This window comes from Orycteropus afer, unplaced genomic scaffold (genome assembly GCF_000298275.1).
Source record: "Orycteropus afer afer isolate SDZICR_OR568_19922 unplaced genomic scaffold, OryAfe1.0 scaffold00627, whole genome shotgun sequence".
Classification (NCBI taxonomy): domain Eukaryota; kingdom Metazoa; phylum Chordata; class Mammalia; order Tubulidentata; family Orycteropodidae; genus Orycteropus; species Orycteropus afer.
In genome coordinates, this window is record NW_006922214.1 from 571,322 (window position 1) to 589,701 (window position 18,380).

At 40.2% G+C, this 18,380-nt stretch overlaps 1 protein-coding gene across 1 annotated transcript; it reads right to left on the minus strand.

Moving 5' to 3' along the window:
- Positions 1-1,989: 1,989 nt before the first annotated feature.
- On the minus strand, positions 1,990-17,301 carry PGBD1 (piggyBac transposable element derived 1). Its single transcript, XM_007956508.1, has 6 exons — positions 16,915-17,301; positions 16,218-16,365; positions 11,824-11,912; positions 9,580-9,697; positions 8,853-8,949; positions 1,990-3,556 (listed from the first exon to the last, which is right to left on the minus strand). The coding sequence occupies exons 1-6, from the start codon at positions 17,299-17,301 to the stop codon at positions 1,990-1,992; spliced, it is 2,406 nt and encodes an 801-aa protein (XP_007954699.1).
- Between the last annotated feature and the right edge of the window lie 1,079 nt (positions 17,302-18,380).

The following is an 18,380-nucleotide window of genomic DNA, read 5'->3' on the forward strand; positions in this document are numbered from 1 at the left end:
AGGGAGTCACCAGAATACAGATGCTATATGAAGCTTAAGTGTGGAAAGGTAAAAGAAGAAGTTCATAGGTTATGCTCTGAGGTACACCAAGCATTTAGAGGTCAGGGGATAAGAAAGAGAAATCAGCATAGGACACTGTAATGAAGAAGGCAAAGCAGAAGAATCAAGAGAAAAGCTAAATGAAGAAAGTGTTTTCAAGAAGGCAATGATTAATTGGGTCAATTGATGCTGATAGGTCAAGTACGATGAAGACTGAGAATTGATTGGTTACTGAGTATAGTAATTTGTAGCTCCTTGGTACCTTTGACAAGCTGTTTTGTTATATGGTATACTGACTAGTTGTTAGAGAATGAAGAAGAGGAAAAGTGAAGAACAACTAATAGCAGCAAATTTATTGAAGTAGTTATTCTTTGAAGGAGTTTTGCTGTGAGGGGATCAGAAATGTGAGTAAATAGGTGGAAGAAGATGTGAAAAGAACTTTTATTTTAAAGATAGGAGTTATTACAGAATGTTTCCGTGTTGATGGGAATGATCTAGTAGGAGGGAAAAACTGGGCCTGGAACAAGTGTAACTCTAGAGCCTGTCTCTGCCTCAGAGACAGTGGTGAAGCATTCAGCCCCATGTGGTGGAAGGTATGGACATGGATGGATGTCTCCTGGTCAAGCCATTCCAAGTTTTTCAGATACTAGACTCTCTATCACTTGAAATCAAAAGACCACCCACTTTAGTTATATGAGTAGTTCATGAGGAATATCAGATCAATTACAAACTTTTCTTCCAGCATCTGAGTATGGAACATGCGAATCTGTGACTATATTACACTTGGTTTACATTTCTACCACCAAAAACCAAACCAGTTGCAGAGTAGATTCCAACTCATGATGACCCCAGGTGTGCAGAGAACTGCATTCTGTGGTTTTCAAAGCTGTGACCTTCCAGAAACCTTTCTTCTGAGTTGCCTCTGGGTGGGTTCCAACTGCCAGCCTCTCAGTTAACCATCTGTGCCACCTATATCTATGCACATAACAGATATTCTTGTTGAAGGAACTCAAAACTGACCATCTATCTTCCAACCAAGAGTGGACTGTAAATGTTAGGAAATTAAAGGATGGCAAGGAATAATAGCTAATACCCCCAAAACTGAGGTGGTCTGGCTTCTCTTTAACCTCTGGAAAGAGAGTTCGTATCTGGTCTTTTTCCTTGGGTTATCTATCACCAGTCAATGATCTTAATCCTGGACCCATTCACTTATCTTCTTACTTGATTTCAACATGGGATTAAAGGGCTTTATATCCCCTTAACTCTGCTGCTATTTTTTCTTTTCATGATGATTCTATTTCTCACTATTGACTTCTGTTGCCAACTCCCAAAGTTACAATGGGACATGCCTTTCATTTCAGTACTGAAAGGTACTGCTTCACTTCTGACATTTTCTTTTTTTTCCCCTTTACAGTGCTTTCCTGCAATATCGGTGCCTTGTCCTTCTCATCTACACACAATCTGATCTGGTTTTAAACCAATGCTGAGTTCTTCAGCCTCTTACCACCTACATTTTATTTAGATCATCTTTACCTCTTTGGCTCTGTCTCTATTTGTAGACTATAGCTACTGCCATTCTATGGTTACTATGACATTGCCTGCATTTTTTAAATGGCATTCTCTAGGAACAATTTAAAAAGAAAAAGAGGCAGGATTCATTCTTTAAAGCACAAAATAATCAAGTCAATGGATAAATGATTTCCCACATCTCTGACACCAAAACTGGACACAGAGAAATGTATCACCAGAATTCAACATTTTTACAGATAAGTTTTAACATTACTTGTTATACTAGTTTTTGAAACTCTATATAAATGTCTGATTTTAAAAATCTTAATTATTTAATTACTTAATGGTGTCATTACATACATCAGGTTTGCTTTGGGATGTACAATCTAATGTGTAGTTATGACTTTTCTACAACTTTTTAAGGTCTGCATTGTGTCCATTTTACCCATCTTTATCTGACAGATTAGCATGATGTTCCAAGTAAAAATGTGCAACACATCTCCGAAAATCCAAGAGATCTAGAGAAGCACCTGGATAACAGGATCTGTGTAGCTGCCATGCATTGTTCATGGCTACATCAATCATGTAGCTTACCAAAATTGAGTACCATTTCTTGCTTCTTATCCTCACTCTATATTTGGAAATGATTTGATCCATTTTAGCTACGCCTTCCCTGCATTCATCATACAGTTTCACTATGGATGGCTGGCTTATCTGAAGGCTCTCTTCATCATCAGCAAAACAATAATTTATTTCACTGACTGGTTCTATACCTACAGCACTGGAGCACAGACTGATAATGCCATCACCATGCCAACGACACAACATTATCTCATCATTTTCTTCCACTTGGAAATCGAAATACCCCTTCTTCTCTTTTTTCATGTGTTCTGCATTCATAAGGGGGCATTTTTCAGTCCTGTTTTCACGAATTGTTCCTGTTGCCTTCAGTCCCTTCTTCTTCAAGGCTGATACCAATTTGACACTTGTAAAGAAGCCATCAAAACACAGGTGATAAGGATACTGACCTCTCTCTAAAAGAATATCAGCAAAGTTCATCACTAGATTCCCACCTAAACCAAGATCAAGATCCTTATCTGCCTTCATAGTTGATTCTTGATAGGGCTCAAACCAAACAAGATAACCCTGTGTGGTTGTACCACACCAAATTTTATAGCCAATTCTAATAGGCTTTCCATTGAGGAACTGGTCACTATCAAAGCACTCACACATGGACTTACCAAAGCAATAGTATTCTTCTAAGGGAGCATACAAGAGGAAATTTTTATTCATTTGCTTTATGAGAGGCCTCAATTTTGTAAACTTATCTTTTTGGTCTAGGCAGCTATTATCTGCAAAATGTAGGTGTGAGAAAATCAACTCAAACCTGTCCCTTCTAATTGCATCTCTAACTAGATTCTGATCAGCATCAGAGATTTCCCAATACATTCCCCTTCTAGGACGCCTCACAAACCCACTCAAAAGCAGGACACCAAACACACACTTCATTTCCTGAATTGTGACTTCCAAGTTGACGTTTTTCTGAGAAGCGTAATTATTGGTTTCATTGACAATCAAGTTGAAAGTCTCATCATCAAAAAATAATTCAAAGAGCTCAACTGGGTTCAGCTTTTCATTCTTGAGATTCAGAAGTCCAAAATCCAGTGCTGACCAGCTTGGGAAGCTGGGTTTAATGTCTCTTTTGGTCCAGTTCTTCTCTGGGACACTTGATACTTTCTGCTTCTTTTGAACAGGCTGGATCTCAGGCTCATTATCTCCCTCCACATCTGAGTCACCAGAAAATGTGAGGCCTTGGAGCAGTTCACTAACTCGAGCTTTGTCTTTTTTCCTCCCTTTGCGGGTAATATCTCCTGCAGCATATTCCAACGATGAAATGTGCATCCGGGCCCACAAGTCACCTGGGTGACGTTCCTTCAGAGTGTTCAAATCTGTAACTGTCCTTTCAGGAAGGACAGGAGTACTATAAGAGATCTGGTGTACACAATCTCTGGGAAAGAAAGAAAAAACACATGTTATAAAAACGTCAATCATGTTCTTTCATACAAGATAAACCCTCTGAAACTTAAGTCAGGGACTACTTACTTCTCATGTTTGATACATTATAGACATTATGATTGGTAAAATACAGGGTCAGATGAACCCAAATGAAAACCAAAATCCAATGAGCTGGATTACAAAATAGCAACAACTATGGGCTCAAACATATCAACGATCATGAAGATGGTGCACAAACAGGCAACTTTTCATTCTGTTATAAATAAAGTTGCCATGAATCATCAACTAACAACTTCTTAGGTTTCCACTGGGAGGACTTCAGCTACACTTAACCATTCTAGCTTCATTACTTACCTCCTACTCACTGCTCACGACTTCTACTTGTTGAATCTGGGAAAATTAATTGGGCATCCTTATTGCAGCCCCTCTCTGTCTTCTTTAGGAGCAGGATGCAGATATTCCCTGCTTCTTTTCACTCAACTTTTATGGGACAGGCCTATGCCAGGGGAGGTCTGCTGCACTCCAGCTCTGCCTCCAAGCTGCTTCATCCAGCCTAGATTCTATCAGTGATAAAGCTGACGTTTCCAGCACTATCTGTTTGACTCCTGTAGTTCTTAAGTCAATTGGCTCTGAACTTGGACAAGGAAGAGGATAGTTATTTACTGGGCCCCCTCATACCTCTCACAGAATCTCTGAAGATAGGGAGATGTAGCCTCTTCTGTTCTGCACTTGTAAATGCATTGCATTTGAACTGAGTTTTATGGGATTTACAAGGAAGTAAGCTAGTTACTGAAATAAAAAAATACTATTTCACACAAATCCTTTTTTATTATTTCATTTTCATTCATTTATGTCTAATCAGTAAATTAGTATAGTTTTAAAAGGCGTAAGGGGGGGAGAAGCAATGAAAAGAGTATGTTTTAATATAATTCATATGACATATATTTATTTGCTAAAGAATTTATCATTCCAAACACCTATCCCAGGGATATGCACCCTTTAGTGTGTGTGTGTGGGGGGCATAAATATTGTTCTGGATGTTGTCAATGTCCACAGTTTTGGCTCATCCAATACATCCGTCTTAGTTCCCTGACATTTTCAACTTCAAGGACACTCCTTGAATCCAGCCATTATACTGGCCCTTTTCACTTACTGCTGAAATCTAAACTTCAATAGCTCATTCTCTATCCTCAATTTCTTTCTACGCTAGCCTCTTAATTCTCTTCATCCTATGATAGCTGAACTTCCTTCCATCTCACTCTCACCCTTACTTACATTCTCTCCTGTTTTCCTCTCTCTTCTATTCAGCCTAGACCCTGTGATCTTGACCTTAGCCCCTCTCTTACAAGGATCACCAAGCACCCTGCCCCAGCATCCATCTTTATCATCTCACCAGTAAAACTTCAGCATTGGATCAATACTATTTTGCTGGCCTTCTCTGTTCCTCATCCAGGAGTGAGCACTGACAGAGAAATCACACAACTAAGTACACTGACACTGCTGAAAATGATGGTCCCCAACTTCAGCTAGTCACTCAATACTACCCAGAAATCTTTCTTACTTGTTCGTGTCCCTTTCTCCCCAGTTCCCCACAGCAGCTATTCACATCTTCATCACTCATCTCAAATTTTCTATCCAGTCCTTGTTATTTCCAAATATGACCTGTCTTCTTACTCCAAAGAGGACCCAGACTTTTTCAAGCAGAAAGTTGCTCTTTGAAACTGCCTTCTTCCATGGTTCATGTGACTCCACTCTCGCCTGGTTCTTCTCCTATACTCTCTAAAAAACCAAAACCAAACTCACTGCCATCAAGTCGAACCCGACTCATAGCGACCCCCTCCTTGGGTTTCTGAGGAGGTATCATGAGGAGTGGCTGGTGGGTTTGAACCACCAGCCTTCTGGTTAGCAGTCAAATGCTTTAGGCACTATGCTACCAGAGCTCAACATTTGCAATTCTATTTTTCTGCCTTTTTTCCACTTTCTCTTTATCTAGCAAATTCCCACTTACTTATCAAGTCCTATCTCAGGTGTCACCTCCTCTAAGATGCTTCTCTGATACTCAAATCTCAGGTGCCTCTCCCTTATGTTCTATCATAACTACCAGGACAACTGTCATACTGCATCATAGTTCTGTGTTTCTTCATCTGTGTGCCTCTTTTCTCATGTGAAACAAAAATCCAAACCAGATGCTGTCAGTCAATTCCAACCCAAAGTGACCCTATAGGATAGAGTAGAACTGCCCCATAGGGTTTCCAAGGCTGTAATCTTTATGGAAGCAGAATGCTATATCTTTCTCCCATGCAGTAGATGGTGGGTTCAAACTGCCAACCTTCAACTTTCCAGTTAGCAGGCAAGGTCTTAACCATTGCACCACCAGTGCTCCTTTACTGAGGTTAGGGACTCTGTATTATATGTGACTTTGAATATGACTTAAAAAATGTTTGCTGGATGTGTGAGTGCAGGAAGGAAAGAAAAATATGAAATGAAATAAAGTTAGACATTTCTAAAGATGGGCCTGAAAAACCGTCTTCTCAATATAACCATGCTTCAGTTTCTCCTCTTGATATCAGTTCATCACTTGATTCTCCTAACCCAGTTCTTTTTACATTTATTTATTTTATTTTTGCAGTGTTTCCTCCTCTCCCTTCCCACCCCTGGTAACCAACAAAGAAAGTTTCCTTCCATAGATAAATCTTTCCTTGACTTTTTACAATAATGAACAATATTTGTCCTTCTGTGATTGACTTATTTCACTCAGCATAATGTCCTCCAAGTTTCCAAACCCAGTTATTTATCCACACTTCCCTCTAGTTCATCTTAGCCTGTGACATTCTGTGAAAGAATCTGCTCCACAACTGTGACAGTTTGTTATTTTCCTGACAACATCTCCTGCCCTTTTCCTGCCAACTAACCATAAACCTGATTCTGTTTAGGACAGTGGTGTGTCCATGTCCAGGCTATAATTATGATTGGTCTAAACCAGTCATGGTAATCCCATTCTCCTTTGCTAGATGTGAAATTCCCCAGCTTCCCTTATAGTTAGGATGGTCACATGACTCCAACTGTAAACAATGAGAATAAGAAGAGGACTGCTTAGGTTTCTGAAAGGTTTTTGCATTCTCAATACAAGGGGCAGATAAAACCAGAGATATCCTTTTTCCTTCTTTATGTTTTAAACAAAAACAGTACCTACAGCCACAGCAAGGAGCTCAGGTGGCATAGAGGGTAAGGCATTTGGTTGCTAATCAGAAGGCCAGTGGTTCAAATCCAGAAGCTGCTGCACAGGAGAAAGAAGAGGCAATCTGTTTCTGTAAAGATTAAGAGCTTTGGAATCAACTCGTTGGCAATGGGTTGTTTTTTTTTTTTGTTTTGGTAGAGCTGCAACAGCCATCTGTTGATTAAAGGCCAATAAACCAATACAGTAAGTGGGAAAAATAGGAAGGGAATAAGAGTGTGGATCCCCAAATACGAAAACTAAATTATGTCAAATACTGGAGGAGATTTAGAGATAAATAAACCCTCATCTACTGTTCTGGGCATATTAGATAGTACATTTTTTTAGAAGTCAAACTAGCAGAGCCAGATTAAATTTAGTATAAGCACATCCTATGATCCAGTTATCCTGTTCCTGGGTATTCATCTCAAATTCTCACACAGGGGGCATGTTTGAGGATGATTACTATAGCACTGATAATACTGGTGAGGAGCGGAAGGCAATCTGGGTGACTATCTTTGGGGAAGCTGATAGGCAAAACATGGTGGTTGTATACCACGGAACACTTACAAGCAAAGAAATAAATGCATATATAGAAATATAGATGGATTTTAAAACATTTTGCTAACTGAAAAAGTAAGAAACAGAATACTTATTCATAATACTTATATATATATATATAATATTTATTCATAACTTTAAAACACATGCACAAAAATTTAAGTGGTATTAGCAATGGATATACATTAAACCCATTATGGTGGGATGAGCTGTAGCACCAAACCTGGACCAGCCTACCTTCAGATTTCTCATTACATAAAACAAAATGTCTATTCTTGAGGCACTATTAGCCATGGATTCAGTTACCTGATGGTGAGTGCACCCAATAAACACAATAACAGATTCCTGTTCTCCAGATATAACTGCACTGTCACTCACTGAAGGTTACAAATCTTGACTCAGGTGTCACTAGGTATATGAAAAGTTTCATTTTTCTTCTTAAGCTTCAAGGCATTTTAATTTTAGCTGAAATTTATTTTCACAAATAAACACCTATAAGGAAAATCCCCAACTGCCCTGTTCTTCAGCCCAATCATCCCATTGTTTCCTCTTTTCTTTTTTCTCAAGTCTTGGAGTGGTTAGTGGCCTCACCAGACACTGATCCTCTGCTTGTGATCTGGTCCCTTCCTTTCCACTTAAACCAACAAAAAAACCTACTGCTGTAGAGTCAATTATGACTCACATAAACCCCCATTGAGTTTCCAAGGCAGTAAATCTTTACAGACGTAGACTGCCTCATCCCATATCCCACAGAGAGGCTGGTAGATTTGAACTGCCAACCTTCTGGTTAGCAGTCAAATGCCTTAGGCACTGCGCCACCAGAGATCCTTATATTATGCATTCATTCATTCATGCAAGCTATATTTATTAAGTACCAATTACTGTATTTCTACACAAATAACACTGGAGTTATACTTTTTTTGCAAAGCTAGCAACTGTCTCACACATCAGTTTCCTATGCATACTATGCACATGTGCACATTATTTATGTGGGCATGTGTCATATGTGAAAAATGCAGTACTAATTTTAATTTCTCCTTCCTTTTGGAAAGCTACTTTCCTTTTGTTATTTTCTTTGTTCAGGATTTTCTTGAATGAAGGGTGAAAACACTCTACTGTCCTCCCTAAGTCTCCTTGCAGCTCTGATGATATTTCTTAACTGCTATGGTGGCCTCACCAGCAGCCTTCAGTCTGGTCTAAATTCTCTGCTTCTGGCTTCTCCACAAAAAGATCAGGGACCCCAGCAAAGAATGATCACACAAGGTAGACTGGCTCAGGGTAGAATTCTTGGGTGCAAACAAAGTCTGTGTTTCAAGTGATTGTTTTTGCATAATTATTGTATATTGACAGGTCACACCCTTGGCATGGGGCCTCCTATTACCACAGAGGTGAAACTGGCACTCTTTCTGTATTATCCCAGGAAAACAGGCTTCTAATCATCTGGTTCCTTTGATCCTTTTCTAATTTCTTCCTATACCTGCAGGATCCATTCCACTGAGGACCATGCACTCACCTGTTGAGTATTCCCGAGGTCTCCCCACTGGGCTCTATATCTTCAGAAGTTTCCTGCTTTCCATAAAACAATCCATCTTTAGTCACAGCTTCTTCAGCTGAAATAATATATAAAGGATTTAAATATAATTTTTTCCCTGATTTTCAACCTCCAAGGTAGGACATAGGATATTCCAACCTTGGACACAAGTCAACAGGTGTCCCAGGAGTCCTCAATCTCATCAAGCCTACAAAATGTGGCACAACATGGAAAGATACTGAAAAAGGTCAACTAGGGCACCAAGGCACAGCTAAGGAGAGGATCTAATAGGGAAAAGCCCATTTGGAGAAAATTATACATGGATAGCAGCATTCTTAGAGAGTGAAGAGAACTTCCTCTATGGTAAAGAGGGCAGAGGAGAACATGGGGCTTCCAGGCATACAGAGATGGCTGCAAATGACAAGATATATAGAACTGTTGATAGGGAAGGAAAAGAGGAGCAAAGGAGGAGTTGCAGGAGGAAATCAGGGAATACAGTTTGATCAGAGAAGTTTACAAGAAGAATCAACAAGCTGGGTCAATTGATTAAGAGGGACACAAAAGAATAGAGGGTGAGAGAAATCTGGAGGCTAGAAATAGAAGGAAGGGTCAGGGTTTGTAGGAAATGTGGGCTCACAGGAAACGATCAATGCCAATGATGAGAGAAAGTGAGCATAGACAAGGGAACTAGCCAGAGGTCTGTCCTTACTCATCAGACTGAGGTTTGCAACCTGCTCCTGAACTGAGTTCTCACTGAGCTTCCCCAGATGTGGCCACTCCTGTGGGGCATGGGCCTGGGCTGCTTCTTCCTCAGTCTTCACCAATGTCTAAAAAGATAATAAATGATCTCTTTGTTCTCACTGTGGTAAGGATAAGGGGTCCAGTTATGAAGGGTGTTGAATACCACACTGTAGACCAATGATACGAATCACTCAACGGCATTCTGTTAACTTGTGGAAACATTTTCACTTCTAATAATGATGCCCCCCACCACTTCCTGCCAATGCCATTTAGAGAATGATGCCAGAGATGGCAGTCATCTTGCAATGTGTGGGACAGTTTCACACTACAGAGAACTGCCCCACATCCTGCACAACTTTCAAGTATCCTGCTGGACTAAATATAAATTGGTTGTCCTTATATATATAAGTTTTTAGAAGATGATATAGAAAAACGCGGTTATTTAGAAGGTTATAGAGAAATAAGCTTACATGGAAAAAGATATTATCTCAAAAGTATTGATTGATTCACTTGGATCATTCTACTATTTTCTAATATTTTCATATTATGTATTTGGAGGCATTTCAATGCAATGTTGCAGTTACTGCAAATGCAATTAAATTGAGTGTAGATATAAAATGGAGGTGTTCTGGGACTTCTATCAGACCTGGAACTTAATGTAAGTGTAGAGATCTCAATGAATTTCATTTAAAAAGGTCATTTAAAATATTTCAGATCTAGCACAGTGATATGATATCTAGTGGAAAAATTACACGCTGAAATGATTTCTTTATTCTGGGAGTTGCCTGTGGTTTTCTATCTTTGTCTGACATTGTCCATAAAAGTTTGCCACATGCCTTTTCATTAATCTTTTAATTTTTTGTTTCATTTCCCAATCTACTCTCTCCTTCCCATTGCCTTTGAGATATGATACAGTGCCCAGTCTGTTATAGACGTTTCAACAAGCAGGAGGATTTCAAGACAGATGATGCTTCCTTTCCATCTCTTCACTATCCCATTACAAACTGCAAACTGAGAATTATTTTGGCACTAAAAAGTCCAGCTAATTTTAAAGAATATCATAGCTCCTTGCTTTCTTCCCTTTGTTAGTCTAGAATTTGCCTTGACATTATAGCCTTACTTCAATTAAGGTTGTTGTTGTTGTTGTTACGTGCCGTCGAGTTGGACCTGACTTGTAGCGACCCCTCCTTGGGTTTCCGAGGCAGTATCGCTATGGAAGTACATAGCCCCATCTTCCTTCCATTTTTTTCTGGTCTTTTATTATTTGACTCAATGCTAGTTTCACTTTAACATCCACCCATATATCTGCTGTTTCATTTTCTTGGAATTCTGATCTTCTTGCTTCTTTTTAATAAAAACTTGATTATACATCAGTGCAAGTGAATTTTGTTATTGCTTCTGGTGTGATCCCATACAAAACTTTAGATCTTGAAATATAGACTTTTTTTTTAAATAAATTACTTTTCCTTCATTTATCAATGATTTTATAGTTAAGGAAATCATGTTGGTTAAAGTAATTAGTAAAGGTAGATAGATTTTATTTTCTGTGTATTTCTTTTCAGGAAGGTAAATTATTTGTTAAAAACAGGAAGCACTGGGTCTGATGGAATTACGAATTTAAGAATTTGAGAAAATTAATCTAGCAGGAGTGTGCAAGAGGGATTAGATGAGAAAAATATTTAACTTTGTTAATAAACAAACACTACATAACTAGAAAAATGATTTATCTACTAAGAGAATGAGGGGAAAAAACAGTTCATTTTGTACAGTTGTAAAGTTTTGTCTTGGATATACAGAACCTCACCATTATCATCACCAAATAGTAATTGGGTGTGTGCTGAACACTGAGGATGTAAAGGTGTAAGAAAAGGTCCTGTTTCTCAGGTGGGAGAGAGAAATTACAGCTCTCAAAAACCAAACATCAGTCATTAAGCATCAAACAAGTGGGGGCAATTTCTGAAACCAGGGGCCTGACTCTACCTCTTAGTCTCACACCTTGAGATTTGGGTATTTCCCCAAGAACACACCACACAATTAAGCAGTAGCATGGAATCAATAAGAGCTCCTTGAGCGATGTGCACGGGGCTGTGATTTTCTGTGACAAGCAAGGAGAAGAGACTGTACCGGCTGAAAGGCTCTCAGGTGTCAGGAGGTGATTAGGGAGTTAGAAGCCTGCTGCTGAAGCTTCCACAAGCCTGGGCATCCCGCTCACCTGGCACCTGGCTGAGTTAAATGCAGGCACTGATGCCGAGTCACTGAGGTTTTCTCCCTGGAGAAGGGCTCGCTCCTGGGGAGCAGGTTCTGTAGAGGGAGGAGACAAGAGTCCAAGGTGAGACACAATGGCCTTCAGGAGCATCCTTTGTGGGGATCTGTCCTCCCAAACCTTTTTATGTTTTCTTCATCCAGTAACTAAGATGAAGAGAAGACAAAGGTTCCTACACTCAGATTTTGCCAATTTCAGTCAGAGCACCACAACAATTTTCATTCTCTTGGGAATTCTATAATTTTTAAGGCTTCCCACCCACAAAGCCATGTGGAGTTTATGAACTCATGAGGTGTTCCACAATACTGCATACATGAAGGAAGAAAAAAAACAAGTGAAAAAAATGAGAAGGGAATAAGAAGTTGATGAGAAAGTAACGATCACGCAGAGAACCAAGAGATGGAAGAAAAGTAGTGGAGAGTAGAAAGATGAGGGACTGCATCACTGGAATAAAACTTGGTGGAAATTACAGCCTTGTCCCTAATTCACTGTCACTACTTACTCCCCATAATGCAGACATACCAAACTCAACACCTTAAAAAACACGATGTAAAGCAAGTCAGCTGGCAGACAAAGGGTTAAGAGTTGGGGAAGGAAAAGGATGTCAAGAGAAATGGAAGGAGGCAAAAATATAAAGGAAAAGAGAGGAAAGAGGTCAAAGAGAATGGAAATGTGAGAGAGCCAAGGCCAGATCAGACCTTGTGCTAGCTCCTTATTATCTTCTGGAGTTGGAAGAACATTAAGTTAAGCCTGGGAAAGAGGTGGAGGGATGTTTTCAAATGTATGAGAATTCATTTTAAACATATGCTGATCCACTGTTCTTTCCTCTGCCAAAGACAGAACAGGAGAAAATGGGTGTAAGTTGCAATGAACAAGATGGTATCCCAAGGTCCCTTCTACTTTTCCATCAACATATCTAAACACTTAACAAGTTCAACACTAAGAATCAATCACTATTGAGCATTAAGAGGCTAGCAAAAATACTCAAGAGTTTCCCTTTTAAGTTTCATATTTCATGATAGGTAGGAGAGAAATACCACACATACACATATCTATTCACAAGTAACACAATCTCTGTAAATGATGGTTTTGATTTTTTTTTAACACAGATTTCAATGGCACCTAACTTTTTAACGAAAATGTCCAAATTTTCTGGAATGAATTGGAATATATGGCTCCAATTGATCATCCTATTCTCTCTACCCAATATTTCCCTAAACAAACTCTACCCTCCGCCATATAAGTAACAGCCTAGAAGGGAAGGATGCAGACATGCCTGGGAAACTGATCTTTAGTTCACCTGGTCTCCAGGTGACTGGAGAAATTTGTTTGGGTTATAACTAGTTGTTTGCACCTGATAGGCAGGCAGTCTCTTAGCCAGAGTCTCCAGAACGTCTTGGAGGGGTTAAGAAGATTTAAGTATACTCATAGCAACAGAGAAAGAAGGAAACCTAAGACTCAAAGAAGAAACTAGTTTACAGGACTAATACTCTACAAGAACAACAGCCTCAACCTGCCTTGAGACCAGATGAACAAGATGGAGCCTGGCTACTACTACTGACTGTTCCAACCAGGGACACAGTGGATGGTCCCGGATAGAATGGGAGAAAAATGTAGAACAAGACTCAAATTCCTAAAAACATGTCAAACTTACTAGACTTGAAGAGACTAGAGGAACTTCTGAGGCTATCATTTTGGGATACTGTTTAAACTTGGAACTCAAACCATTCCTGGAGGTCACCTTTTAGCCAAATGATTGACTGACTCATAAAATAAGTAATATCACCCATGAGTCCTCTAAAGGAGATCTGGTGGTGTAGTGCCTAAGGCATTTGACTGCTAACCAGAAGGCTGGCAGTTCAAAACGGCCAGCCACTCTGTGGAAGAAAGATGGGCAATCTACTTTTGCATAGATTTACCGTCTTGAAAACCCAATGGGGTTTGCTATGAGTCAGAATTGACTCGATGGCAGAGTTTTTTTTTTTTTTTTTGAGTACTGCTCCTTTAAATAATCACCTAAATGAAACCAAACGGTAAGCACCTACTCTAGAGCAAAGATGAGAAAGTAAGGGGGGACAGGGAAACTAGATTAAATAATGGAAACAGAAAAATCAGAATGGAAATGAGAATGCTGGCATGTTGTAAAAAAATGTCACTGAACACTATGTATAGAAATTGTTAAACAAGAACCTAATTTGCTGTGTAAACTTTCACCAAAAACACAATCAAATATTTTAAATAAATAAAAAGAAGATGATGATATAAGGAGTCCCTGTAAGGTGCAAATGATCAACACACTTGGCTGCTAACTGAAAGGTTGGCAGTTTGGGTCCACCCGGCTGGAGGTGCCTTAGAAGGCCTTTTGATGTACTTATGAAAAATCAGCTCTGGAGAACAGTTCTACTCTGACACACGTGGGGTCACCATGTGTCAGAAGTGATTTGATGGCAACTGTTACGTTTTTTATTTGTTGTTCTTGTGTTGTTATGTGCCGTTGAGTCTGAACCAATTCACAGCGACCCCTCCTTGGGTTTCTGAGGTGGCATCACTACGAAAGTAGATTGCCCAACCTTCCTTCTGAGGAGTGGCTGGTGGGTTTAAATTGCCAGCCTTCTGGTTAGCAGTCAAGTGCCTTAGGCACTACGCTACCAGTAGGAGGATATAAAATGTTCTTGGAAATGCAAAGGAGAGTTTCCTAAAGGACCAAAGAGCATCCTTACCCCTATCACACATGCCACTGCAGAGGTACATCCTTGTGGGGGCTCAGAGGACTAAGGGAAGCTATGCTTCTTCCCGAGAGAATGCCACTGGGGTCCAGCTCTGTATAGCCATCGCATGCAGTTTTTAAGATTTTGCTTACATTAAAGAATTTTCTATCTTTCAACAACTGTTATTTTTCTGTCAATTACTACCTCCTTTGTGACAATCACTCTCTTCCTTTCTCTATTATCACCTCTTCTTCTCTAATAAAAATGAAATTAAACCCATTTCAGTAAATATGTTTATCATCTCATAGGTAAAAAAGAATGTTCACACCCCTCTTCCCCCAATTTCTGCTCCATTCCAAATCCTGCTGTCCTTAGAGGTTCAAGGCCAGGTCCACCCCTCCGTAGAAACTTTCCTGACCTCCAGGACTGTAAGGGTCTCTATCCCTTTTAAATTCTTCACATAATTGAAATACTTGGGGCTCCATGTGGTAGTGGTTTTTGGTAACTGAAGATATGATAGAACCATCAGCTATGTAAGTAGGGAACTCAAATTCTATTCATGAAGGAATGGGTAAATATTGAGCTCTGATGGTGTAATAGATAAGGCATTTGCCTGCTAACCAGGTCACTGGTTCAAACCTACCACCTACTCCATGGGAAGAAGATGAGGAACAGCTGTTGAGTTGACTACAACTCATAGTGACCCCTCCTTGGGTTTCCAAGGCAGTATCTCTACGGAAGTAGATTGCCCAATCTTCTTTCCTTGGAGTGGCTGGTGGACTTGAACTGCCCAGCCTTCTGGTTAGTAGTCAAATGCCTCAGGCATTATACCACCAAAACTCTCCCTTTGTGAAGATTTACAGCCATGGAAATCCAATGGGGGTCACTATGAGTCAGAATCAACTTGATGGCAGTTGGTAACATAAGGTAGTGCCCCTCACTATGGAGTTCTAAGATTTCTTTGAACTTTCTGTGCACTGTCTGTTCTCCCCAATTAATTGGCAGTCTGTAAACCACAGACTGAATTCTTTGCATGGTTTATCCCACTACCAGAGGCCTACACAGAGCTGAAATGTAACCAGTATTTGTGATGGTTTACCTAGAGGTGAAACCTAGATGTAGAGGGAGCACGCAGAGAGAAGAGCACTTTAAAGGGAGAAAAGCAGAGGATCTGTTTAAGCCTAAAGAATCATCTTTAAAATGGCTGAAAGATCAGAGACAGAGAAAAGAATGAAGAAAATGTTACCAGGGGGAAAATGATGAATTTGTGGAAAGCTACCAAGTAAATATTTAAAACATCTCCAAATATAGCATTACAAATGCAGAGTGGAGAGGGGTGGTAGAGGAGAGTGTTCTGGTTAGAAGTTCAAGAGACTTAAATTCTAGAAATGACTCTGCCTCTGTTGACCATGGGCAGGTTATTTATGCTCTCTGGGTTTTGGTTTTCCTACTATTAATTGAGGGTGATGGGCAAGATGATTTTTGAATTCTAACATTTCACAATTCCATGTTTTTAAAAACTTGCTTAAATACAGGGTTAGACAAAACAACAAAACTTGAGGACTTAGATAAGACTATGAACCAGTCAGTGGTCTTACTGCAATGTCCCCACTAAACTCACCCTCCGGCACTCACCACTCACTTCTTGGAAGTGGAGCTCTGGAGGTTCACACTTTAGGGTGGTTACCCCAGCTAGAAGCTGGAGGCGTTGACACTCCGAAGAAGGTTCTTGATATTTGGTCACTGCTAGATGCATGTCTTGTCCTTGAATGTAGAGTGAGGCCTGGGGACAAAAGACTCACCTTGAAAAGTTGGCCTGGTGGAAACAGTTAATGAAGCCCAGGTGGTGCAGTGGTTAACCAGTTCAGCTGCTAACCAAAAGGGTTGGTGCCTCAAACCAACCAGTTGCTCCATAGGAGAAAGATGTGGCAGTCTGCTTCCACAAAGATTACAGCCTTGGAAACCAGAGCTTTGGACTAGTTCATTCTGGTTCTATCATGGCCAAGGAAGCAACATCAGATTGAACTTGAATTTTTAAAATGTGGATGAACTAGAACACCTGCACCCCACACAGTGGGGGTGCAAACTTAGGGACTGCCCGTGGGTACTCATTAGCCTCTGTCACCCTTGCTAGATCTCTGCAAGCAAGTGTAACATAGGGCATCATGAAACAAATGTTAACAACTAGCAAGTCTGGGTTGGTGGGAGCTTTGTGTATTCTTCTCCCAGTGCTTCTATACATTAAAACTATTTCAATATAAAAAGTCAAAAACTTACAAGATAAATATTCCCTCATTTCTTCTCCCACACCATTGCAGCATTCTCCTCCCACCTGTTGTCCTGTGTCTCCAAGTTTTGTCTCTAGATTCTCCAGGGCTGTCACTGCTTCCTCTCCACTCCCCAGATGATATGCCTGCATGCACACCTGAAGGTCCTTGGGCAGAATGGTCAGGAATTGCTCTAGCACCAGCAGCTCCAGAATCTGCTCTTTCGTCCGTGTCTCTGGCCTCAGCCATTGATAGCAAAGTTCTTGGAGTTGGGCCATAGCCTCACGAGGCCCAGAAGCCTCCTGGTAGCAGAACTGCCGGAAGCGCAGGCGGCAAAGCTCCTGAGTGTGGGAGCTGTTCTCCTGTAAACCACATGCCTGCTCCCATGTGAGATCTTCCTCCTTCACCTTCACAAGGCCTTCTTCAACTCCAGGAGCAGGGGCTTCATACATGTTATGCTTAGATGATAGGACAGGGATCACTTGGCTGTGGTTTATGGTTCAGAAATGTTTTTCCAAATGTATATCTGAGGTGTGAGAATTTATCAGTAACATGAAAATTACAAGAGCTTCAAAACTCTACACAACATGCTAATATTTTTGTCCCCAGAGTAAGTCAGCCTTAAAAGCTGAGCCTACTTGCCTGTATTATCAGTGAAATTAATCAGGAGTATATCTTGAACCTTAAGAGGGCCCAGCCAAAAGCTAAAGTGTGTGGAGTATGAGGGAAGAAGGTCTTAGACTTATGAATACTTGAGTAATATACACTTTAGCTGAGAAAAGGGAATAACTCTGCCTATAGATGAGCCAGACAGCTGCTTGCACGGACAGATACTACACTTTCAAAGACATCTATCTCTGTGTATCTCCCACTGAATATTCCACTATTTCCAGAGATGACTGAAATAACTCAAATATCTTTTGTATTGAGATTTTGCTATTGTTCACATCAAAAGGTGGAGTCTAGTTCCCCTTCCCTTCAATCTGTGCTGAGTTATGACTTACTTTTACCAATAAAATTTGACAAAAATGCATTATAAGAAGAGGTAGCCTTGTAACTCTTGGCACACTGCCACAAGACTGCCATGCTATAAGGAAGCCCAAGTTAGCCATGCACACGTGGATGGGAACCAAGGCACCACATTCAATGTCCAGGGGAGCCTATTGCCCAGCTGATCCACCAGCTGAATACAGGCATATAAGTAATCCCAGGTGAGACCACAGCAGTGGAACTGCCCAATTAGCACACAGAATCATGAGAAATAATATAGTGATGTTGTTTTAAGGCACTAAGTCTTCGGTTTTTATTTTTTATATTTTTATGCAATAATACATAATTGAAACAGGAGACATGCTTCAAGGTCCTTTCTGTATTTCTCCACTTTTTGTGATCTCATCAAACATAATTTCAGTACATCTCCATCTCAAGAATATGTAAAGCTCTATCTAGCTCCAATTTATCTTCCATACTCCACACTCACATCTTGAACTGCCAGTAGGACACCAGCTACAGTCCTGTCCTGCAGTGCAAT